At 39.7% G+C, this 26,913-nt stretch overlaps 1 protein-coding gene across 2 annotated transcripts in view; it reads right to left on the bottom strand.

Moving 5' to 3' along the window:
* The window catches only part of AFG1L (AFG1 like ATPase), a 208,213-nt gene that overhangs the window by 116,512 nt on the left and 64,788 nt on the right, over positions 1-26,913 (bottom strand). For both annotated transcript variants that reach the window (XM_004701998.2, XM_045294475.1), the window contains exons 4-6: positions 24,367-24,468; positions 23,189-23,319; positions 10,612-10,711 (exon numbers count right to left, since the gene is read on the bottom strand). In XM_004701998.2, the coding sequence (XP_004702055.1) occupies positions 10,612-10,711; positions 23,189-23,319; positions 24,367-24,468 (333 nt within the window). The remainder of the gene's footprint in view (positions 1-10,611; positions 10,712-23,188; positions 23,320-24,366; positions 24,469-26,913) is intronic.

Genomic DNA, 26,913 nt, shown 5'->3' with positions numbered 1-26,913 from the left:
TAATAAAATGATTAAAATAAAAATCAACTCTATATTATGAAATTTAAAAAACTAAAATGGAAAAACTTTTAATACTAACATTTTAATACTTACGAAAATCAGACAGTAAGGGTCTTTTGAAACTAAATAGAGCATGGTGGGATCTTGGCTACATCTCCTTCTTCAAAGAGCATGTGATAGCTGGGACAGGGTTCACAGTTGCCCCATTTACTTATGGAAATAAAATATGGTCATTAGGAAACATCCATTCTCTTTAGAAACATATTCATCACAACATCATCATAGTGAAGAAAGTATTTGCATAAGCTCTTTGGTTAATTAGGGACTAGAGGTTTTCAATTCTTTCACTTTTTTTTTAATTTGGGGATTTCATGAAAAGTAAGATACTGCTGGTCAGACTTGTTAGGATTTTAAAATTCAAAATAAGATCTTTTCTTTCCTATAGTCAATATCCCTAATAGGTCAAATGGAAGAAATGAGTTTAAAGATAAATATTTTCATAATCTTCACTAAGTTAATTACCAAGTTGCTGCAGGATGTGGTAAAAAGTTACTGTCTCATAAGAGATGATAGTTATGGTCATCAGGAAGTAGAAAGAACTGAAAATAAAATAAAATCATTAAAAACACATGCATAATACTTCTAGCAGCTTTGTTCTAACAGCCCAAATTGCTGCTTCGCTTGCTATAGCCAAAAGCTGAAAGCAATTCAAATGACCATCAAGAGGTGAGTGGATAAATAAATCACTAGATTTCTGTACAGTGAATGTCTGTACATATCTGTGCAGAGCTCAGCAATGAAAATGGGGAAAGAACTATTCACTCACATAATAAAACAGATTAATCTCAGATCAATTCTGTGTTCAAAAAAAGGCTGGCCCCAAAAAGTGACCACATATTGTGGGATTGGCTTATACAAAATTCTAAAGTGCAAACTAAACTACAGTGACAGAAAGCAAATCAGTAGTTGCCAGCGGAAGGGCAGGCTGGAAAGACAGCGAGGGATGAAAAAATGCTTGCAGAAAATTTTAGGTATGGAAGAAACATTTGCTATATTAATTGTGGTGATGACTTCACAGATGTACACAAGTGTAGATATTTTTAAACCATAACAATTCAAATATGAGCAGTTTGCTCTTGTTGTGAGGGGCCTTAAAGGCAGTTCTAATGCAGTCACCTGAAAGAAATGCTAGCTAGTACTACGCCAGCCTCACAATCACTATGTTTGAGACCATCTCATTGAGGATCATCCTGGTTGTTGCTGACTCTATTTTACCAAGCATGATGCCCTTCTCCAGAGACTGTTCCCTTGCTGATAACATGTCCAAAACACAAGAGATGAAGTCTTGCTATTCTCACTTTTAAAGAGCCTTCTGTCTGGACTTCTTCAAAGACAGTTTGGATTGTTCTTCTGGAAATCTTTAGCATATACAAGATTCTTTGCCAACACCATAATTCAAATAGATTAATTCTTCCTCATCTTCTACTGGGCCGTAAACTATTGCATACGGCTCTTCTAGTCATTGTCTTTGTAACTCCCACCAAATGACTTTCTTGATGGGTCTGAATAAGAGAAGGTAGGGGAAGATGCTGATCGGATTATATGATTTAGGAGTGAGTGATTGTTACCAGAGCTCATTGTGCTGGCCATCCTGCTGGGTAATGAGCCATCTCAAAAGCAGAGAGAGAGCTCTCACTATCAGCAAAAGCAGTAGCAGAAGTGTAGTGCATCCTTTGGAATCTGAAGTCCCTGCACATTGAACCTCCTGGATCCAGGAGACAGCTGTAACACCAGAGAACAGAGAAGTGGCAGACCAAAAGTCAAAGAGTGAGACAGAATGGTGGGCTTCCTAGCCCATGGAGCAAGTAAAACCGATTGCCTTCAGGCAGGAGTGGGGTGCCTGGTGGCATGGAGTGGGGTGCCTGGTGGCATGTGAAGCCAGGTAACTCCAGGCACTAAATTAAGGTTTGCTGACACATGGAGTCAGACCTGAGTGCCTTTGGACTGAAGCATATGATGGAGTGGCATGCCCTTTGGACATTTATTGGCAGCCCTAAAAAAGCTTTGTGACACTGCCTGAGCTGAACCAGAGATCAAGGGGCCACGTGGCTTAGAAGCTAAGGACAAAAAAGAGGTCTGCAAGCACGGCTGAGAAGAGACTATTGAAGAATTACACCGTGAGCATTTGTAACCTCTTTAGTTCCTTAATAAGCCCCACAATCATGAATATTGGCTATGAGCTCTGTGTGACTACTGCAATGAACTCCAGAACACAGATGAAAAGTAGAGAGTGCTGTGAGGTGGAAGTTGATGTTAGAATTGGAAAGAAGATTGCAAGGTGGAGGCGTGTCTGACCCCTGCCTCCAGGGGCTTTGGGCTGCTGCTGATGACAATTCTCTTCCTTTCCCTTACGTAGCCAGAGGAGGTCAGGTGCTGCCACTTCACACGTTTTACATCTTCCTTATTCACTGTGCCGCTTTCTCCACAGACAGGCGAATGAAATACCATGGCAGGTGCACCTTAGCTCTCCAAGTGACAGCTTGGCATTTTAACACTTCTTTTGCAGCAGATTTGCCCAATACATCTTTTGATTTCTTAACTTCCATGAGTGTTTTCTTTTGCTTCTGTGTTGAAATGTAATACACACTGAAGGTTGAAATTTTTGCTCTGCATCAGTAAACGCTTCAAGTTATTCACTTTCAGCAAGCCATATTGTGTCATATCCATATATCAGAGGGTTAACGATAGCCTTCCTCCAATCTTGACGCTGCATCATATAGCCCAGTTCCTCATATTATTTGCTTAGCATACAGATGAAATAGCCTGAAAGGATACAGCCCTGACACACAGCTTTCCTGATTTTAAAACCCTTGTTCTGATCAAATGCCTGCCTATTAGACAGTGCACAGGTCCCCGGGAGCACAAGTAAGTATTCTGGAACCCTTTCTTCACAAGATGAGCCATAATGTGTTATGGTGCACACAGTTGAATGTCTGGTGTCATCAATAAAACACGGTACAGAACTTTCTAGTATTCTCTTTCAGCCAAGATTCATCTGAGATCAGCAATGATATCCCTCATTCCATGTCCCCTTCTGAATCCAGTTTGGATTTCTGGCCATTTCATGTTGATGTCCTGCTGCAAACCCCTTTGAATTAACTTCAACAGAAAAAATTTTTTCCCCAGTGTATGCCAATAATTGAATTGCATGTCAATTCTACCACAATAAAGCTATTACATTTTTTAATTTAAAAACACATATGCAACCATAACACATATCAAAGGGTACTATGTTATAGAAGTAAAACTCGGTGGTTCACAGACGAAAGCTCATCTATGTTAAGGTCATCTGTAGGTCTTAGCCAGAGAATAACGTCTTTTTCATGGATTCGGCAGGCTTTTAGATGGACCTCAGCGAGCATGCACCTTCTATAAAGTTAATAGTGATGAGAAATACAAAGGCCCACGTGTAATATTCTTGATTCAAGGATTTCCACTTATTAGCAAGGCTAAAGTAGAAGAACAATGACTTTAAATGTTGAAGACTTTTCAGAGGTTAACTTTTTATCCACAGTTTTTATACAGCTTTATAATTCAAAAGCTATGCTCTGAAAGTATCTTCTAAAGAAACAGACTTTCTTTGGCTTTATATCTTTTGGGTTCTTAAATGACACCTATGTGGAAAAAAGACTGTAGGCACTACCCAGGTTACAAATGAGATCTATTCCTCAGTGTCCTAAAGTCGAATTTGTAGGCAGGTCAGAAAAGGTACAGTTCTGATTCAGCCTTACTTTACATCTTTCCCCCAATATTTTAAAAACTGCACAAGCAGCAAGTAAAAGCGATTGTAATGAAGAATTAGTTGCAAGTAGGGGTTAGTTCAATTATTTCAAAGTGAGGGCAAATTTGGCTAAGATTAGAGTGCAAGTAGAAGTTGTCCATGAATCTGACATTGGTAATCCAGAGACTTACTGCACTCATTAAACTGAAGAGTTTTTGTAATTCAGATATTATGCTAATTATTACTTCAATAGATTCATCTCCTACGATGTTACATAGCTACCAAATTTTCTAATGTTGGCTGTTTAATATAACTTCTCCTAAGCAAAGACATTGCATAATACATTTATGTCAACACTAGCCATTATTTACTAAATGCTATTTTAATCTTGACTGTGATTTTTTAATGATCGCTAAACAGAGTGAAATAAACACTTGGTCATATAAGATAGAGTATGGGAATTATGGGAGATTTGCTTTGTAGAGAATAGTATAAGGACCTCTAAACTCTTCGCAGTGAATAACTATAATGATACTTACAGATGAAATACATGCAAAGAGGACTTTTAAAGTAATTACAAGGGCTACACAGTGCTTTGAAGATGCACATAGATATGCAGGTCCTTTACTTAAAAATCCAAGTTTCAAAACCAAGAGGGTGAATAATGCTTATTTATAGATGTATATATTTATTTTTAGTAAAAAAAACTTTTAATATGAGCAATTGAAAGGAGCTTTCTTATAAACAAACACAAAATGATACATGACTTTATTAGATTAATCTGATTTATCCCCAGGAGTCTTATTTTATGACAGATTAAAGAAAAGGGAACCCACCAGTCATTTAAGCAGCAAAAATGACCTTGCTTCTTTTTAAAGACTAATTATAGAATTTAAACACTATTCTATTTAATGTGTAAATAATGCAACTAAATTCTTCATATATGTCTGTGCTGAAATGAGTGAAGATAAAAGATAAATAAATGCCTACGTACTACCCCCAAATACACTGCTGTCCAGTCCAATCTGGTTCATAGTGACCCAACAGAACAGCTAGAATGGCCCCTTCAGATACCTATTAGAGTCAGGAAATGCAGTAGATATTTTACTTAAGTCATAACAGCCCTACAACATCAATATCTCTACCTCCATTTACAGGTAAAGAAACTGATATTCAGAGTATTCAAAATGATTTGCTGAGTTCGCAGCTAGTAAGTAGATTAGAAACAAGGTTTTTAAACAAATTATTTTATTGGGGGCTCTTACAGGTCTTATCACAATCCATCCATCCATCCATTGTATAAAGCACTTTTGTACATATGGTGCCATCATCATTTTCAAAATATTTTCTTTCTACTTGAGCCCTTGGTATCAGCTTCTCATTTTTACCCTTGCCTCCCCCACCTTCCATCCATCATGAACCCTTGATATAAATTATTATTTTCATATCTGACATCATCCGCTGTCTCCCTTCACCACTTTTCTGGTGTCCATCCCCCTGACAGGGGTGGGTGGGTTATATGCTGATCATTGTAATCAGTCCCCCCCCCCACACCTTCCCCCTACCCTCTTGGTGTCACTTTATTGGTCCTGAGGGGTTCATCTGTCCTGAATTCCCTGTATTTTGAGCTCTTATCTGTACCAGTGTACCTACTCTAGTCTAGCCAGATTTGATAGGTAGAACTGGGGTCATGATAGTGGGGGGGATGGGGAGGAAGCATTAAAGAGCTAGAAGAAATTTGTATGAGAAACAAGTTTTTAATGATGCTTAAACTTGTAGACGTTTTGAAAATTATGCTGTAACCAGTGGGCTCATAACATGTAACAGACACACAGACCAGAGTTGTACAAGGTACAGAGGGCCCCGACTATCAACAAAATAAACAGAACAGAAAGCTCATCTTTGTATCTGGTCATTCAAAGACAGTTGTACAGAGGTAACAAGAGAACGGGACCACATTGGAAAGATAACCAGGAGTCATCAGGCTGTGAGTTGAGGGTTATTCTGGGCAGAAGATTAATTAAGCTTGAGACCATGACTTTCTATCTGCTTTTCTTTCGACTCCTGCACAATCTGCTCAAAAGCCACATTGTCTATCAAGTCCTGCTGGAACCCAGTACAGCTGGCAGGCTTTTACAGTGCCCTCCATGATGCTCATCTCCTGATGGTCATCACTTTAGGTAATCCACTCCTCTTGAACATAAACAGGACTTGTACGCTGCTCCAAAACAATTTGGCAAAGGTGATGGGACAGCACTTCCATGTTACAGTATAAAAGGCTCCTTGCTGGCTTGATGAAGCAAGGGACCGGGTGGGTTTGATTTTGTTTGTTCTGACCAGCCATTCATGCATCTTTCTTCAAGAAATACTGGTTCAAAAAGCGTGCTCAATTTCTATTGGGTGGTTTGCCTTCTGATGACTGAGTTGTGAGAGTTCTTTGCATAGTCCAGATACCATTCTTTTTTTTTTTAATATATAATTAAAAAATATTTTCTCCCACTCTGAGGCGTGCCTATTCATTTTCTTAATGATGCCTTTTAAGGGGCTGTTTGCAATTTTGTTGAAGTCTATCCAATCTTTGTCCATTCCTGTGACTTCGCTAAGAAACCTTTGCCTACTCCCAAATCATGACGATCAAGTCCAAAGTTTTCCTCTAAAAGCTTTACAGTTTTAGTCTTTATGGTAAAACCTGTGGTCCACCTCAGATTGATTTCTGTACATACTATGCTGAGAAGAAGGCCCTTAACAAGACGGTTTGACCTGGTTGCAACAACGGGCTGCAGTGACCCTCTGGGGTCACCTCTTCCTGTCTTCTGCATCTATGAGGATCAGTGCACAGGGATCTCAGGTCCAGAGGGCACACTCTCTTCAGGGCTCTTTCCTGATGGCAGTGAGTTCCCCCTTCTCACTGATGAAATGGCTCATTTGATACCCAGCAGGATAGCTAAGTGGACTATTCCGCACATTGGAGTTCCAATTTTTTACAATCACATTAACTCTATTAACAATCACTCATAATTAAGTCACATAATCCAATCAGCATCTTCCTTGATCTTCTTTTACCCAGACCCACCAGGAAAAGTATCTTATCTACCTGCCCTGCTCAGTCACTTGGAGGGAATTACAACGACTACGGCTAGAAGAGCCCTATTGAAGAACTCACTGCACCACTTTCTGTTTTCAGCAAAGATCCATCTGACCTCAGCAATGTTACCCTCATTCCTTTTCTGAAGCTGGCTTGAATTTCCAACTTTCCCTGTAGATGTACTGCTGCAACTATTTTTGAATTCTCTTCAGTGTTATTTTACGTACATGTGCTATTAATGATACAGCTCAATACTTTCCACATTCTTGGATCGCCTTTTTTTGGAATGGGCACAAATGCAGATCTCTTTAGAGGGCCAGGTTTCCAGCCTTCCAAATTTCATTCAGATGAATGAGGGCTTCCAACATTGCAGAGAGTTGTTGAAACATCTCAATTGGTAGTTTGTCAATTCCTGGAACCTTGATTTTTTTGCCAATGCCTTTAGTGCAGCGTGGATTTCCTCCTCTAGTACTATCGATGCTTGATCATATGTTACCTCCTGAAATGTCATGGGGGTAGTTCTTTGCATGACCAAATTAGTATTGAATTAAATTCTTGTAGCATCCCTACCTATACCTTCTAAGTTGTGACTACCAAAAATAGCCCTAGATATTTTCAAAGACACAGTTGCTTATAGCAATGTGGTGGTGGTCTTAGTCGCTCTCAAGTTCCCTCTGGCTTATAGAAACTTTATTGTGTTTGTCTTTATTTTTTAACACTTTTATTAGCACTTCATCTATGTCATACAACTCAATAAAAAAACTTTTTATATAACAAACAAAACACTACTGCCTTGTACCAAGGTGTCATTGTCTCTTTCCTAGTGTATTGCAGTCACTTCCTGATGTGTTTCCTTGCATTTTCCACACTGCAGGCGATATTTCTAACACCTCTAACCCTAAGCATTTGAATTCTATGGCTTCTCATTTCCCGATCCGTACTGTTGCTTTACAAAGTCTAACTCTCCTGCCTCCTGACTTATCATGTACCTTCCTGCATCCTGCTTCCTTCTGCATGCCAGCCACACTGGCTAGCTTTCCCTTAACGCAGTGGTTCTCAACCGTTGGGTCATGACCCCTTTGGGGGTTGAACAACCCTTTCACAGGGATCGCCCAATTCATAAAAGTAGCAAAATGACAGCTATGAAGTAGCAACGAAAATAATTTTATGGTTGGGGGTCATCACCACATGAAGAACTGTATGAAAGGGTCAGGGCATGAGGAAGGTTGAGAACCACTGCCTTAATGCCTTGCCAAGAAGTCTCTTCCTCTACCTCTTCCAGCATTCTGAAAAAAGTAGATTCCATTTGAAAAGACTGAAAGAGTGTGAACCAAGATCAAAGCGGAATGATCTTGATGGTTGGGAAAGAAAACAGTCTGAGACAGCGTGGGCCAAGGTCAGTGATGATCAACGAGGAGAAATTCTAGAGGAAAATGTACCAAAAGAGTCCCCCAAACTGAGAATCCAGTCCCAGTTCAGCCATTCACTCTCCATGCAAAGTGTGCTTAATTTACATAGAGTAAACTTTGGGGGGGAGGCGTCTACTCAGAAGTTGATTACCTAAAAAGCATTGTAAGCACAAGCTTACTATCCATACTTACTATTGTGAAGTGAACAATTTCACATAAGTTTCATCACAATATTGATTGTAAATTTGAAGAGATTTTGATTCTGTAGGAAGATGCTGTGGGGTTGGGAAAAAGGCAGATGCCAGGCATAACTAGAATCAGACTCTTCAATGTGATGAAAAATTATGAAATTATTCACTATAGATTAGTAAATAAACACAAGTAGATTTGTATTATTCTATAAGTTTAACACATGGAACACTACCCCAATCAGTATACAGAACAGTTCTATCAGCCCCCCAAATAATCATATGGCCTCCTTTGTAGTCAAACACTTCCCTTGACCCAACCTCAAGCAACCACTGATCCATTCTCCCTCCTGTTCCTATTATCCATGTGATCTCGAACTACTAGAAGTAAGAATCTCTGAATCTTGTTTCTTCACCCAAGAAATTATGTCACCTTTTTAATATTAAAATATTAGGTTGCAATGACTACCTGCTGTGGCTAACCCCTTAGTGTATGATCAACAACCCTTCTATGCATACACATGTAAACAGTCTATGTATACATAAGAATCAGGAATACATCTTATGACTACCTAAAAATCACCTGGGATCTGTGAGATCACTTGGAGCTATTGTTAAAATGTACATTCTAATTCAGAATATCTTAGGAAGGGTGGTGGTGGCAAGTTTTCAGCAAGGGTTCAAACCAGAATGAATCCGTTTGAAGCCCTATTTCTATGGCTCATTTTGGAAGAAACTTTCAATAGATTTAAAACGAATGTCCAATTTTTGCAACTCTACATCCTGATCTTTTTCTCTTGCCCAGAAGAATAGTTCTGTATCGGATCTCTGCATGCTGCCTTGGCAGGTCTATAAGCTTTGTCCCCTAACCAAGCTGTGAGCTCCAACATATTCCTGAACTTCTGCTTGGGGCTGTCCTTGCTCAGCTTACATACTGCCACAGTCTGAGCAGCCAACCCTCATTTTCCTTTCAGCAGTCTTTGTTAACTAGGAGGTTTCCAAGCTTGTCCTAATACTTTGTTTTTTATGAGCATAGCTGATCTCTGAATGTTTCAAGGTAAGACCAATGACGGTGACATTGTTAAGTCAACAAGTCAGCTATGGTAGAGTCCAGCCTCAGCTTTACTTCCACTTAGATTTGCGGCTGCATTCTGGGCAAAAAGAGGGCTTTCAGTGATCATTTTCTGAAGACTGAATAAAGATTCGTTAAAGAATAGGTTCACAATCTGGCTTCTATCTGTCCATCCACACTTAACCTCCAAAACTCATCCTAAAAGAGTAACGCCCCATAACTCTCCCCCTTCCATGAAGTGCACAGCCTGTCTCCTGACCCTGGGGTGGTGGCTGTGGACCCAGACAAACCGTAGTCATGTTGAAAGACCGGAGCATGTAGCACAATAACTAGACCATAGCAAGTTCTCCATGGAGATGAATAGATACATGTATATAATTCTTATTGGTATTTGGCCAATAGAACGGATACTTTAAAACCAGACATTTCACCCAGAAAATAAGAAAATCTGTCAGTTGCCTTCATTTGCGGATTTAACAATACGTCACCACTAAGTCTGTATAAAATTTTCTTTTGGGTGCCTTAGACTACATCGTGGACCAAAAGAGACAAGACTTTAAGCTCGTTTTTATCTACATATTTAAACCCTAAACCCTTTTCTAACAAGCCCCGAGGGTTTCTAGACGCCCCCAAACCAAACCCACCGCCACTGAGTGGATTCCAACTCCTGATGGCGCTACACAGGGTTCCCGGGGCGTGTCGGTGCAGCGCTGTCGGTGTGTGCCCAGTCCCTTTCTAAACTGCAGTGGGAGCTTTGCCTCTCATGTCGTGGGGGATCTGTGATGGCCCACACGAGCAGTCAGACGGGCCCACACGCTGATACGTTCGTATGACGTGTCTTATATGCACATGGCATATCTCGTCTGCAAGCGGCTATTAGAGATCGCCCGGAGTTACCTTGTTAAAATCATCAAGTTTTCTAATATAAAAAGCCCACTGGTTTTTCAAATACCCCCGCCCCCGGTTAGAAAACAAATGATAAGCAACCTCACCGGGTTTATTAAGCAAATTCCGGATTGTTGGCCCCTTGTTAGTTGGCCCATCATTAATAAGACGAGCACAGGGTGTGTTTTTACCTTCCGGTGGCCTGTTGGACGTTGCCACAACGACGACCCCGCTTTTGAACAGATTTTCAAAAAGCTGTTTCAGAATCATGGCATCAGCAATGTCAGTGACCTTTGGACAACAACACATTTGTTTTATTTTCATTTCACGTCTGCTTGAATAAATTTGTTAAAGGCTTATCATTAAAAAAAAAGATGGAAGTGAATTCCAAGAGAAAAATTCTAATTATCATCATGAAGAAAAGATTAGATCATTAAAAGCATGAAAGATTGTGTCGCAATCTTTTCAACTTGACTTTTCTTTTTTGCAAGCATATCATCTCTATGCAAATTGCCAAGTGGTACAATGTGAACTCGTATTCTAGAACTACAGGTGGAACGCATAGTAATTGTCCTGCACATTTAGAAAGTCTAATTAATTAGAACCAGTGTGACCAACCCCTCCTCCCACCCCACACCATCCAAAGAATGAGAGAGAGAATAAAAGAGGTGTGGGAGGGGGAAATTGCGGGGGTGGGGGTGTGGGGGGGAATACACAGGCTGTTTGAGATTTCTAATACCTTTCTGGCAAAGGCCCCTGGAAAGGTGACTTCAAATGGTCATGGGACTTTAGAAATAAGGACAAGTAGCCAGTGAGACATAATCAGCTGCTGTTGAAAATAGAATGATATGACATAGATACTATTGTGCAATTGTTGCACAAAACAATTCAACAGATGGCCCATCACAAAAATAAGCAATTTCATTGTTCTTTTTAAGTGCCTTCTATTACTGTCCATGAATAATCAAAAGGCACCGCAGTCACTTCCAGCACAGCCAGCCTCTGCTAACCTTCACACAAACACAAATATTCCTTCCACACACACACACAAAATCTAAGAATGGTTAGTGCAGAGCATTAAAAAAACTGGCAAAATTAGAAATGTTCATACAGATTATCTATTCCATCTAAATTGAGTTACAGGGATATGTATCACAATTGACCTTTTCGAAAATTATTTTAAAATCTAAATTAAAAAAATAAAGTTCATGATAACTTTTAAAATCTTTAAAAACTCAACAACAACAAAACCATAGCATTAAAGGAGAGGAGGAAATTGGCTTCAAAAATTAAATATATACTGAAGGCTGATAATCGTTCCAACTTGCCCTATGAATACAATAACATGGATTTTAGGTACTCCCAATTTCAAAATATTTTGATCTTTCTTGAATAGCACATTTTAAATAATCTCACTAAAAATTATGTATTTGTATACATGTGAACATAAAATAAAACCCCTTGCTATTTTTCAAGTCATATTGGGAACATAGACCCTAATAGAATTTCTTCATTTAGATAAAAATACTAGCTGTTACCAACTGAGCAGCCACAAACCTAGGTTACACAGGCCAAACAGACCTTCCTCTTTGCAGCTGACACCCTACTCAAACATGTATTTCCTTCTCACTTAAAATAAAACAAGCAATGAAATGAGAGTGTGGGCCTTTTGTTCTGTTTTTGCCGCCTTAGGCAATCACTTTTAAACATCCTTGCTAAAAAGCAGCTGAGGTTTCGGAAACGTTCGAAGTGGCGAGGTAAGCGAAGAGGAGAGTAGTAATGATAGGGTTTAATTTGGAGCTTAGCGTCCCTGTCAAATTTTGCTTCCACACAAACGCGCAGAGGTCCTTTCCAAGCGCTTCGACACCCGTGGCATCGCTGATGAGAGGCCGGAGCAAGCGGACGGATTCTAGAAGCAACTGCAGTTTTACATTGGACTCCCACCGCACTGACTTTTTTCAAAAAAAACCGATGCCAATTGAAAAGTTGCCCCATTTCAGAGGATAAAAATGTTCACCTTGACTTCAGCACGGATGTTTTTCTAAAACATTCCAGATCGTTTTGTGCCCCGTGGTTGGACAAGTGAGGGACATGCCGCGAACAACTCGGTGTAAAGGTTTGAAGCAGACGTGGGAGAGAGCGAACACGAAAGGCCTGTGGCTGGACTAGAACGTGTTGTTTTTGTCCTACTGCGTGTTTTTGCCCTCCCAGAGGAAATGAACTTGGAGGAGCTACCGCTACTTAATAAAGCAGGAGTCACTTGGTGTAGCCGGGTGCCACGTGATCTTGTCCCCGCACTTGCTCGGCTTTGCTGGAGAACAGTAATTTTACAGCATAAGTGAGTAGAAGACAATTGGCCACACATTCCTGGAGCGAGGTTTTTTTTCCAGCACCCAGCATTTCATTACCACCAGCAACAAAAGGGAAAGCTCCAGATTATCAGCAAGGGTAGACTGCTAATACAGAGAGTGGAGACATTTCATTAGCATTAAAGAGAAGAGATTTTTTTTATGACCTGGAGTTGCTTTCCAGTATGACTCATTTAAGTGGGGAAAAAAAGTCTACTGGTTCATTTACATGTGTAAGTGCTTGAGTTGCAGTCACCCACTGATTGGTACGCGGCCATAGAATGAGTGACAAACATAAGCATGCATTATCAGTAATTAGTATGAGCACAAAAATAAGCACCTATTTTTTATTAGCAGTTTTTAATCACTTTCCCATTTTATCAAAATGGTTAAACTATTTTGAAAATCATATTGATAGCTTATGGCGGAGATTTTGGCATGGGATTCTGCTTATCAAAATTCTTTTTTTGGGGGGTGGGGTGGGGGGTCTGGGGACTGTATTAACAAAACATCTACTCAGTGTCCCTATAAAGAGACATAAAGAAACGCACTTTTTAAAAATCTACTTCCTTCTATATTCTAATGTCTCAGAATCATAAACAGTTTAACAAGAAATGTAAATATTCAGAGGACATAATAAAGACCAAAAAAAATCCAAACTTTTTTTTTAAAAACAATTATTTTATTTCAGCAACTAAAACACCGAAACAATCTCTCGAGGGACATTCCTCCAGTAAACTAGGCACCGTGTATCTGGTCCCATGGGGGAAAATGAAGTGCTACCCTTAGTAAAGATAACCAAATACATTCCAGAAATGTGATCTGATTCTGTCAAAATGTCATCTTCATCTTAAGCTCAAGAGTGCAAACTACAAACACAAAGAACATATCCTTGCTGCAAAGCAGCAGTAATTTCCTTTTGTTTTTCTAGTAAAATAAATATTAGTTAACCTAAGGGCCAATAAAGACTAGTTAAAAACCAAGACTAGTTAATAAACTGATTCCATTTTTAAAGTAAAATAAGGACGGTAGTTATTACATCATTAAGAATAAGGTGTCAAAAATGTTTTTTATAATACTTTTTGCTATTCAGTTAGCCATGGAATATACTAGGCTTAACAAATTTAAGGGTGATTTTTAGGTTCTCTCATGAAAACATCTACTGAAACCTCACTTAACTCTAGAGCTGCATATTTAAACATGTAAACTCAGACTGCACACGCAGAACACTTTATGAACAAAACAGCTGATGGCAAACTAAGTTGCTCTGTAAACTTTCACCTAAAGCACAATAAAAACAAAACAACCTAAGAGCTACGTATGCCAGGAGGATGTAGACCACAGCGATTATTAATGATGAAGTGTACTGCTCCTGGTTCAAATGAGGAGTTATCAGTTGTGTGACCTTGAACAAGTTACTTAACCTCTTGGGCCCTCAGTTTCTTCATCAATATAGTGAAGGCAATGCAGATAACTCTCTTGCAACATTGTTATGTGGCACATAGTAAGTGCTCAAGAAATGTTAACTATGCCTACATGTGATATGTACCATAATACAACTCCATCTTATTGATATGTTCAGCTGTATAGAATGTAGCTTTAGATAGACCTATCAGAGCATAGGGACTGAGATCATAAAGACAAAGAAAGCACAACAAATAGCAGCTAATTTAATACTGGATAAACACACATAGAAAATAGATGGAATGCAAGTATTCCAATAAATAAATCAATAAGCAAGGCAAACAATAAGATATCATTTTCCTTTATTAAATTAAACCAAAAAATGTTAAGATAATTCACACTATCAGCTGGGGGAAAAATATGGGTTTAGACTTGAATATTTCTTGGGTTCTATAAATGCTGATTTTGCCAGAGAAACGCTAGGACAGATAACAAGAGCAGGACTTAGTTGGGAAACTACTTTGTCATTTGGCAGTAGGATGTATTCATTCATTCTTAGGCACTGTTCTAGATCCTTGTTCTCGTTAGGTGCCATCCAGTTGGCTCCAACTCGTAATGACCGACCCCAGGTACAACAGAATGAAACACTGCCCGGGCCTGGTCGTCCTCACAGTGGTTGGGCTGGAGCCCAGTGCTGCAGCCCCTGTGTCTCTCTCCTTTCTGATCATCCTCTTTTTCACTGACCCTCTCCTGCCTAAGCATGAGGGCCTTTTCCATGGACTAACCTCTCCTGGTTGCGTGTCAAAAATACACGAGACAGAGTTTTGCCACCCTCTCTTGTAAGGATCATTTTGGCACAACTTTTTCCAAGAAAGTTTTGTTTGTTCTTCTGGCTGTCCCTGGTACTTTCAATATTCTTCCCCAGCACCATAATTCAAAGGCATCAATTCTTCTCTGGTCTTCCTTATTCATTGTCCAACTTTCATGTATCTATGAGGTGATTGAAAAGATCATGGCTTGGGTCAGGTGCACGTTAATCTTCACAGTGACATCTTTGTTCTTTACACTTTTAGTGCATACTGGCTTTATTTAAAGGGGTTTGTGTTGTACTAAATACTTAGGGTCATTTGGAAATGATGGCAACATATGTAAAAATATGCTTGATACAACTGATGTATGGAATGTTATAAGAGCTGTAAGAGTCCCCAATAAAAATTATTAAAACAACAACTTAGGGTCAAGTTATACTTCATGTGGTATTCTTTGACCTACAAATATATTTGAACAGTACAAATTACATGAACTTGGAATTTTCCCGACATAATACTTTACATTTATTACGAACTGAATAGCAGGTAGTTCCAATTTGCTATCTTAAAAGTGGGCCAGAAATAAGAGCTTCTGTACAATAAATCAGGAGCCCTGATGGCATAGTGAGATGTGTGTTTGACTGCTGACCACAAGGTCAGCTACTTGAACTCATCTGTAAGAGACAGATGAGACTTCCAACTCCTATAAAGATTTACCAAAAATATATCTATATACAGTCTCAGAAATCTTACAGGAGAAGTTCTATTCTGTCATATTGGGTCACTATGAATCATAATTGACTGGCTGGTAATGAGTCTGGGACAGTAAATATGGGCCCGTCATAATTCAAGGTCCTTTATTAATATTAAAATATTCCAGTCCTGTTAGATGGCACAACTTCTCCACCTGTGTACAGAAACTTTTCGAGAAAAGCTAGAATGTTTCTTATAAAGACGTTTGGAGGCAACCTCACCTCAGAAACATTTAACATGAATTATCCGTTGACTTCTTTTTTTCCCATTGACTTCTATACATGAAACTGTGTTCTGAAATGTTTACTGTGTAATTTGAGCAAAAATCTAGATCTTCAAATTATTTATGAAAATTACTACGCCTTACATTTTTAACACTCTAAATTGCCCTCACGCCGTCCAGACATGTGCCTTGTCAGTTTTCTTTTCCACACTTCTCAGGCTGTTTTCTGACTTTGCAGTATCTAATTGGTAGTCTCTGATATTACAAAGCCTCCCGTCCCAAAATGGAACTCACTGACATCGAAGTGATTCTAACTCACAGTGACCCTGTAGGACAGAGAGAACTGCCCCTTTGGGTTTCATAACCTTTAAATCTTTGAAAGGCTGCAGGGGGAATGATGGGTTTGATACACTCACCTTATTATTGGCAGTTCAATGCGCAACCCACTAGCCACCATGGGTCCATATACAACTTCCCTTAGAAGTTCTGAGATAGTTAAAGTTTATTGTGCCAACCTGGCCGATAAACACATGTAGGGTTAATTGAAGGGCAGAGGGATAAATGACTCAGTGAGCCTCGCCTTTCTAGTTCCCGGGTCTCTTGCTTTCTGTTGGTTGGATCAGGGTGCAGTTGCCTTAGCTAGTTCCCTTCTTCAGCTTGCAAGGCTCACTTCCTGCAAGACATCCCTGAGGAGAAGCCACATGGACTTACCCTGGATGCAGCCCTGGGTGCTGGAGCAGCCGTGTGGAGACCCTTGACAGCGCTTAGATGCTTACATGTTCACTGATTCGGCTTTCCTCCTGCAGTCGGCATCATAGTGTGTATTTTGTGAGCTGGAGGAGGACTTTGTGGATTGGTGTCAGACACATGGGCTAATGTTGAACTTGTGGGCTTGGGCAGCACTGGGTTGGGATGTTTTCTTGGTGTGCACTTAACCTTTATATAAAACTCTCTCTTATACATATGAGTTTCTGTGGACTTGTTTCTCTAATGTACCCAGACTAACACAAGTTCCTTAATACTTTTCCAAATATTGCTTATCTTTTTTTGTCTTATCCTGTAACTTGTGGGTTTGAATTTTTCTCATATTAAAACTAGGATGATAATTAATAAATCAGTATAACTTCATAGCTGAATATATGGTGGAACATCATATGTATGAAATGAAAAATAATGTGGTCTCTCCAATGCAATTTTCTTAATCAACACCCCAAATAACCCTAGGAACGGGTTTAAAAGCCAAGATATCAAGAAAAAAAATTTTTGGTGTGGCTGTTATGGATCCAAGTAAAAAGAATCCTTGACCACCCACATCAATCTTTTCTCTGTTTATCATGATGTATAGTCACTTGGTCCAGTTCTGCAGATGGTGGGTTTTTTACATTAAGCTGTAGTCCATACTGACTTATGTAATCTTTGATCTATAGTTAGAAAACATCAATTAAAAAAAAATCCCTGCCTTTAAGCTTACATCTTTATAGAGAAATATAGACAATAACAAATAAGTGAATTATATAATATGTTAGAAGGTGATAGATGTTCTGGGGAAAGAGTAAGGCGTAAGGGCTCATTGAAAACTGTCATTTTAGGTCATGGTGAGGATACTTCTTGTTAAATAGGATATACTCGTGTAAAGATCTGAAGAAGGGCGAGGCTACCCATGGATCATTTAGGGAGAGGCTTTCTGCAGGGAATGGCCTTTGCGAAGGCCCTGCTCGTCTGCACCCTGTGTGGACGCGGGGGATCCAGATGCTGCTGCTTCAATGGTTTTGAAAGTTTTTGTTTTTGTTTTTATCCGCTTGGATTTTAGACAAGTGGGACAAGTAAAGATTTGAACTTGCAATCGCGCTTATTTGGTGCTCTTGAGAATGTCTCCAAGACCACTAGAAGATAACCCGGAAACTGAATCTCAGAGAAACTATGAGGTTAAGAGATCCATTCCCATCAAGAGTCTGTTTGCAAGAAACAAGTACACCAGACCCAGCTGAAGAAGAACGGTTCATGTCGGCACCAGGCCGGGAATAGCCCTGGGAGCACGTCAAGGAAACCTGGAGCTCCAGACCAGTGGTATCTCAGGAGATCCCTGCAGTGGTGTGAGGAACACCCTAAGACTCTTCCTCTTCATGTGATTCAGTTACTTTTTGTCTCTTGTTTCCCTATTGTGTTCTTATTAGGGTCCACCAAGTTGGTTCTGATTCTCAGGGACCCTGTTCCCAACAGGAGGAAACACTGTCTGATCCTTCACCATTCTCACAGTTGTTCCTAGGTTTGAGCCTATTGTTGCAGACACTGTGCCAACTCATCTCTTTTGTTGCTGGCCGTCTTTCACAAGGATGATATTCTTCTTCTCCAGGAATTGGTCCCTCCTGAAAACATGTGCAAAGTACATGAGATGAAGTCTGGCCATCCTCCCGTTAAAGAAGTATGCTGGCTGTACTGCTTCCAAGACAGATGTATTTGTTCTTCTGGCAGTCCTTGATAGTCCATACTCTTTGTCAACACCATCATTCAAATGCCTCAATTCTGGTTTGGCCTTGCTTATCCAATGTCCAGACTTCACATGCATATGAATTTGTTTCTGAGTCAGTACTACTAGGGAACATCCCTCTGTGCTTTCAGTTCAGATTCATGAGAGAGAAAATCTAACTGGCCCAGGCCCCTGGCTACACCACACAGACCCATTAGGTTACTGACAAACCCATAAACCAGATGTCTAGCCATAGTCTTTATCTGGAGGACATTTAAAATTGTGTGACACAGAATAAGGCTCTGTAAGGCAACTAGGGTAGAGGAACAAATGAACTAAGGGACATGGAGCCTTCTTTGGATGCAGCAGGCAATGACAGACAGCTGTTTGGTTTTGTACACAAGCAACATTTTATAAACTGGAGGCCTGAGCTTCTCTTGATCTCCCTCATCCTTAACATATCATTTGAAAAATCTTTTTGGTTGTTTGTATTTCTTGAAAATGAGTCCTGGTGGTGCAAGGGTTAAGAACTTGCCAGCTATCCAGAAATTCTGCAGTATGATCCCATGAGCCAATCAGAGGGAGGGAAGCCTGTCTGCCCCCAGAAAGATTAGAGCCTAGGAAACCCGAGGAGCTGTTCCACTCGGTCTTGTCTGGGCACTGTGGAGTTGGAATTCACTGGATGGTATGCAAAAGCAACCTTTCTTTTGCAAAGCTCAGCTCGTTGGGAATATTAGTGTCTTGATACCCTGGAGCATGCCTAGTGTAGACAGACAGGTTTATTAGGACTCCACTATCAGGGTGACACTGGGACTTCCATCGGTCTTGGGCCCTTTTGCACCTTAATGAGTTCCTTTCTCATTTAAATACACACACCTCATTTAAATACATACACACACATATGCACACGAGCATATGTACATAAATAATTTTACCTTATGACTGTGTTGATATAAAGTAAATATAATCCAGTTGAATTTATTATGCTATATTCATCCTTTACATATTCATTTTCCCCCAAATGTTACAAAAAATTACATTAAAATATTTTCTTGGGCCTCTGAAAGTATCATGACCCTGGGCATTGTGCCTACTGTGTTTGATGGTAAGTTACCCCTGCTTTCTATATATCTTCTCCAGGATCACCTGCCAGATTCTCATAGCTTCCTAACCTTCTCACATAGTTTTGCCTTTCAATGGCTCACACATTACAAACACATGTCATGTTCAAAGGGACCTTTACCTCTTTTCAAGTTAAGAATAATGGATAATACCTAGGAAGTTATTATGCTTTAAGATAATAACTATAGGATTTAAAAAAATAAGGATGTAAAAACACTAGGTAAACATTTTTCTTACATTTCAGTGCCTTAATAAAAAGTTGAATTATGACAATTTAATTTTACTTAGAGATATTTTGGTTAAAAGGCTAGTAATGGACAACAAGGCTGACTTTTATTCTTGAAGGCAGACTGTTAACTCAGTTGAAATGTTGGAAGAACTAAATGAGGTCCTTCTCTTTTGTTAGACATGGAGTATACCTCTTTGGAGCAGCAGTGGGACATCTACTCTTTCCCATAAACCTTTCCTCTGCAGACCTGAGCCACTTCTACTACAGAGGGAGAATGCCAGGCTGTTAAGTAAGACATGATGGGGAAAGAAGCAAAGGTTCCTCCCTTCAGGAGGCTTTCCTGGTGGAAATTCTTCCCCAACACCCTTTATAAATCACCATTGTTGTTGACTGGATCTATTCAGTTGCTAAAGGAGAACCTTCACACACAATTTGGGTTAAAGGCATCTTGACCATACCATCTTCCCACGAATCTAGGATTTAAAGCGGTCACACACACACACACACACACACACACACACAAAAGCAAGAAATAATTTAAAGTCACTCCCAATTTAAATTCATAATTTTAGAGAATCCTAAAACTGGGATAAAGTTCAACAAGGGTAATTCTTTTGTCAGAGATCTGTCATGAGGCTATAGTGAGATGTGTGAATCACCCAGGGCCAACCACAGAGTGATAACTCCTATCCTTACCAGCTCTCTGGGCCCTTATTTGAGGTAGTTGGAAATAGGAGCTCTATAGGCCACCTATAAAATATTTTTCAAAAATTGAGTGTGAGGCCCCTTTTTAAAGCTTAGATTCAGTCCCTGTGGACTTTTTCTATCGCTACTCCAATCATCAATCACTTTTATGATAAGCATCATAGGAAAACAAAGTTCAGAACTATTAAAAAAATAAGATTGATTTTTTTAAAAAGGTCCCCACAGTGACCCAAGAAGGGAATATAACACATCAGCAACAGGAGCAAAGAAAAGCCACAAAGTCCCTGAGGAGCCCCAAAAATGGACTTCAGTCGAGGAGGAGCAGTTCCCGGAACCCCCCAGGACCAGTGGGGAAATAGTCATAAAGATCAGCGGACAGACCTGGAATTGTGTATGCTTTTTTTTTTTTTTTTTGGGGGGGGGGGTAGGTTGCTAGTTTTGGGGTGTTTTTTTTCTTTTTTTTATCAATCTTTTTCTTTTTGTTTTGTCTCCGTTATTGTTGGTTTGCCTACCTGCATAAGATAGGCATGGAAGCAAGCTCAAGGAGAAAGCAACCGATGATTCCAGAGGGACTTGTAGGGAGGAGGAGGTGGAGGAAGAGCGTGGTCAGCAAACAACATCATAGACAGGTGAACAACTAGGGAATTAAAGTCAACAATGAGTAGGACGTAGAGGTCCTCGGGGAGTTGGAGTAACAGGAATCTAACTGAGAGGAATTACTAAGAGGCGGAAGAAGGGTGAGCATGATGGTAAGGCAGGAAGAAGGTAAAAGGAAACAGGAAAGATCTAGGAAGCAAAGCTATGGATAGAAGTATAAACAGGTGTGTACATATGTAAATACATCAAAAGATATAGCATCTGGGGTCTTAAAGGCTTGAAGTTAAATAAGCAGTGATCCAGCAGAGAAGCAACAAGCCCACATGGAAGAAGCACACCAGCCTGTGTGATCACGAGGTGTCAACAGAATCGGGTAACAGGCATCAGAAGGCCCCAAACAAACAAAAAACCAAAACATATTGTTGATAACAAGAGGTTGGAGCAGAGATCGAAAACCCACCTGTAGACAATGGGACATCCCCTCATAGAAGGGTCACACAGAAGGGATGAGTCAACAAGGGTGCAGAATAGCACCGATGAAACACACAATATTCCTCTGGTTCCTTGAGGTTTCCTCACCCCCCACTACCATGACCCCAGTCCTGCCTTCCACTGTAGGCTAGACTGGAGCATGTACACAGGCACAGATAAGAGCTCACGATACACAGAATTCAGGTCAGATAAACCCCTCAGGAACAGAAATGGGAGTAGGGATACCAGAAGAGTACGGGTAAGGTAGGGAGAGGAGGGGAGGAGGGGAACTGATCGCAATGATTTACACATAACCACACCACACCACACCCCTAGGGAGACGAACAACAGAAACTGAGAAGGAAGGGAGACAGCAGTCGGTGTAAGATATGAAAATAATAATAATAATTTATAATGTATCAAGGGATCATGAGGGTGGTAGGGGGGAAGGGAGGGATAAAAGAGGAACTGATACCAAGGACTCAAATGTAAAGTAAATGTTTAGAAAATGATGGCAACATACATACAAATATGCTTGATACAATTGATATAAGGATTGTTATAAGAGTTGTAAGAGCCCCCAATAAAATGATCTTTAAAAATAAATAAGTTAATTCCTAACCTCCAAACCAAACACACTGCCATTAAGTTGGATGGTTTCAAACTGCTGACCTTTCCAATTGCAGCCCAATGAATAACCACTACAGCACCAGAGCTCCTTAATTCCTAACCTAGAGTATTTCATATTAGAACACCAGGCGTGGAATAGGGTACATAATAAATGTTAGACACAGAGTTTACCTTCATGTTGTTTTTGCTGTTACAAGCAATAAAGAATATTCATTGCATTATACATTGTATAGTAAGACAATATAATGTGTTGTTTTATAGAACCCTTTTTTAAAACCCGAAGTCTTTAAAAACATTATTTTGCAATCATTAAATTTTATCTCTGGTATAGGAGAATTATAAATCTATTAATTAGAACTTATGAATAGACAAAATTGTTGTTCAGTAAGAAGTCAAATAATAAATATTTTAGGCTTTATAATGCATCCGAAATTTGGGGAGGGGGCACACACAGTTAAATTGACTACTTGACTAATTGACTACTAACCTAGAGGTTGGTGGTTCAAACCCACATTCCTCTATCAATCTCTTTCTGAGTGAGTTCAGCCACTGAAAACCCTATGAAGGACAGGTCTACCCTGAGACATGCGGTCGCCATGAGTTGGCACATACAGTGTCATGCCTTCTTTCTTTCTAACTTTTTTTTTTAATTATCGCTGGTCATATAAAACAGGTACAGTTCAGATTTGCCAGTTTGCTGACTGCTGGAATAGTTAGTAAAATTGAAGTGATGCGAGACTGTGTGCTATATGAGAGATAAAAAGAGCAGCATTTGCCCAAGGACAAAGGCAGGAAGGGTTAGCAACCCAGGGCAACAAAGAACAAGTGTATGAGTTGTTCAGTGGAAAGCGGACCCGTACACCTTTACCCAATTCACAATAGATGATTTTTAAACTAGACAAAAAACAAGAGTGACAATTCATAAACTGATGATCAAAACCAGGGGCAGAATTTGGATTTTCACTTCATTCAATATACCATTCTACATCGATGAGAAATCTCTACCTTACCTGAAATTCATCAAAACATAAAAGACAAGCTTCCTCACTGATTTCTTCAGCTATAGGAGCTATGGGGTCATATGATTTAGCCATGAATCCCGGCTTCCTCTTTGGCAAGCTCTGTTTAAGGCGATGTATTCCTTAAAGAGGTGAAATGAAACACGAGTCAAATATTATCTTAAGAGTATATTTTAACCAAGGGCTTAAATAGAAAGTAAATGTTCAGAAAATGATGATAGCAGCATAGGTACAAACATGCTTGATACAATTGTTGTAAGGATTGTTATAAGAGGTGTAAGAGACCCCAATAAAATGATTTAATAAATAAAAAAGAGTATATTTTAGACAACTATACTTCTTCAATCTCTAAATGAAAGTGATATGGGTCTAAAAATTAAGTTTAAATTCAATATACAATCAAATTTGAATATTAAAATTGGTTACATGTTCTCTACCTTTAAGTAAATCATTCAAATGTTATTTTATTCCCACAGTTGGAAGGGAACCTGGGGCCCATCCCACCTCCATGCTCCAACCGTCAGGGATGAAGCAAGAGGCAGCAGGGCGGAGGAAGCGAACTCTGTCCTGAGGACTTCAGGAATGGGGGTGGGGATGTGGACGTGAGGTGGCATGATGCTGCGTGTTAGGTCTCGCATATCTCACCAGGATGCTCCCTTAGTCTCCAGCCTGATACACTAACGGCAGCCCCACTTCATTCATTACATGTGTCCTAAATGCTGACAGCATTGGGAGAGAATGATAATGTTCCTTCCTGGGAAGGGCACAGTCTAGCTGGTAGACCACATGGAAATCGGACAGCTTGTGGATGCTGACAGAGCAATAAGGCACCCAAACAAGTGCCATGTAAATCGGCACCTGCTAAGGTGACACGGCTAAAGGACCCAGCCAAGAACAGCTTCTTGAAACAAGTGAGTGTTTACTGTTCTTGAGTAGAACTAGAAGATGCCTGGCCTCCATTTAGAAACCTCTTATTCAGACATAGTCCTCTGGGTGTTCGGACCAACTCCAAGAGCCTCACTGACGCTTTCAAAACAAATGAAAACACATCAAATCTTACGGTACGGAGAAATGGAATTCCTAACCACTGTTACATATGCATTCAAAGAAGAAAACGCATTCTGCGCTGTTCGCCTATTAAAATCACTGCTGCCACATAATTAACTTACTTTGGTGCACATCAAGCATGAAACCATGAAAATGAACCCGCTTTTTCCTCTTCATTTCTGCATACGTATAAAACATGTCCATCACCATTGTTTTTCCTGTACCTTAAACATTGAAAGGAAAAAAAAGAATACTATTAAACCATTTTCCTGATTGCTTTGATGATTGTTCATCAGTTTTGAGATAACGAAGCCACACTTGCTTCTACTGGAACGCTTAAGTCTACGGTACTTTTAAAGGAGTGCTACTGTTCATGTGATGCTCACTGGAAAGAAAATGTCGATGTCCTTTTATTCTAGGATCCTGTTTTTAGAAAACATAACATTTACCTGATAATACAGCACGGTTTCACCAGAGCACGTGTTCACGCGCTGGCAAGGTATACAAATTATGTCTTCTCCTCTTCCAAAAGATAGCAGTATAAATAAACTTACTTAATTAAAGAAATATTTATCTCACCAGTACTATGAAAAAGAAATTAATTGTCTTGGGGACTAAAGGAAAGTCCAAAAATGAAAAGTAAGAAAAATAAAATAAAGCTGAAAACTAAGGATTAGTATCTAGCATAAATACTAAAAGTAGATTAAGAGAGTTGGAGAGAAAATAATTATAACACATCCATTTTAAAAGCTGAGCATCTGAGTCTTTCAAAAGAGGCCTAGTTGAAGAAATTCTGGTAGAGTGGACCCTCATTATTAAAGAATTTAGTTTTCAACATTCTGAAACTTTTAAATGAATGCAATTGCATTAATATTCAAATAGTGGACATCCAGAGCATTGAACATGTGCAAACATGAATATCCATCTACCCTTGAAGGCAGCCTAGAATTTCAGGAGTAGTAGCAAGTTCAAGTCAGGCCCCGAACATTCTCAGAAGGCCAGACAAGGATCTGCTGGTACCTGACTTCCCCAACACCACCCCCCACCACACCCCCATGCCTCCAACCCCACCTCCCTCTTCCATGGCCACCTCCCCACAGTGCCCACATTTTCCCGTCTGATCACTAAAGTCCAAAGCCGCTCAGGAAGTAAGATGGACAGCTCTCTCTGGGGCTTTCCTCCATATGAATGCTACAATGGTTTTGTGCATGAAAATACAATGCATCTCTTTAATAAACAAATGATTTCAGACCGTGGCTGAGGCTCTGATCCCTAAGAGAAGAGGGGAGGAAGAAGAGCGGAGGCCTACAAGCACTCCAGCTTCCTGCTGGAGGCACCTTCCAGATCACAACACAGAAGGGGAAAGGCCAAGTAAAGCAGCCAGAAGTGGCAAAGCAGGGCAGAAAGATCAGAGTCGTGAGAGCGGAGAGCAGCTTGGAAGCTTGCTTTCTGTTACTGAACAGCTTTGAGCAGTGTCCAACACTAAGGCAGACTAGGAAGAAAGGCTTGGTGATCTACTTCTGAAAATCAGTCAATGGAAAAACCCTGTAGATCACAATTAAATATTGTGGATCACAACCCGTAGAGGGGATGGTGTGGGACCAGGCAGTGTTTTGTTCATAAATCAAGTGCTGACGCTAGGGCAGCTAACAAGGCAGCTAACAAGTGTCAGGCTGACTGCCAGAGAGGAGGAAGCTACACAATGAAAGAGCTTCAGAAATGAACTTGTAGTTCCTCTTGAGGCTTTGGATGAATACTAGGCTCCTCATTGCAGAGTGATATTCTTTGAAGTGAGTAGCACACAATGGGAGCATTGTAAAAAGAACCATACATGCGACAACTTGAAAGAATCTCCAGGGAATTCTGAAGAGTGGAAAAAGTCACTCCCAAGGTCATAAACTGTATAATTCCATCATGTAACATTTTTGAGGTGATATTTTGGCAATGGAGAACAGATTTGGGGTTGCCAGGACTTAAAGGTGGGGGAGAAAGAGAAAATAGGTCTGGCTATAAAAAAATGCAAGAGGCACTTCTGGTAATGAAATGTTCAGTATCTTGACTTTGGTGGCAGATACATGACCCTGCACATGTGATGGAATTGTACAGAACCAAATACACATGCAAACATGAGTACTAGAAAAATCTGTACTCTTATACAGAAACTAGTGAAATCAGAATAAGATATATGGAGTATGTCAATATTAATATCCTGATTGGGATATTGTAACAAAATTTTTTGCAAAATGTTACCATTGAAGGAAACTAGGCAAAGGGATATCTCTGTTTAATTCATTATTATTTAGAATACAAATATATAATTATATGAATTAAATTTTTAATTAAGTTAAATTGTGTAAATCAAGCTGACAGGCAAGTAATTTAACTCCCTACCAAAATAAAATTCAACAAACTTAAACAACTAAATCTAGAAACCCTAAACATGTTAATGTTTACAATATCCAGTATACAATTAAAAATGACAGGGAAAAAAAAGCCCAAGAAGTCTCTATATATACACTAAAACCAGCTTTCAAAAAAAATGGAAAGAAATTGAAGATATCTTTTCAGATAAACAAAAGTTGGAAGAATTTACAAGTAGATTTGTGCTACAAAGAAATAATAAAAGAAGTTCTGTAAACTAAAGGAAAATGATACCAAATGGAGACTTA

Source organism: Echinops telfairi, unplaced genomic scaffold, assembly GCF_000313985.2.
Source record: "Echinops telfairi isolate 266 unplaced genomic scaffold, ASM31398v2 ScPeMD7_3533;HRSCAF=4204_0, whole genome shotgun sequence".
Taxonomy (NCBI): Eukaryota; Metazoa; Chordata; class Mammalia; order Afrosoricida; family Tenrecidae; genus Echinops; species Echinops telfairi.
This window is presented reverse-complemented; position numbering and strand designations above follow the sequence as displayed.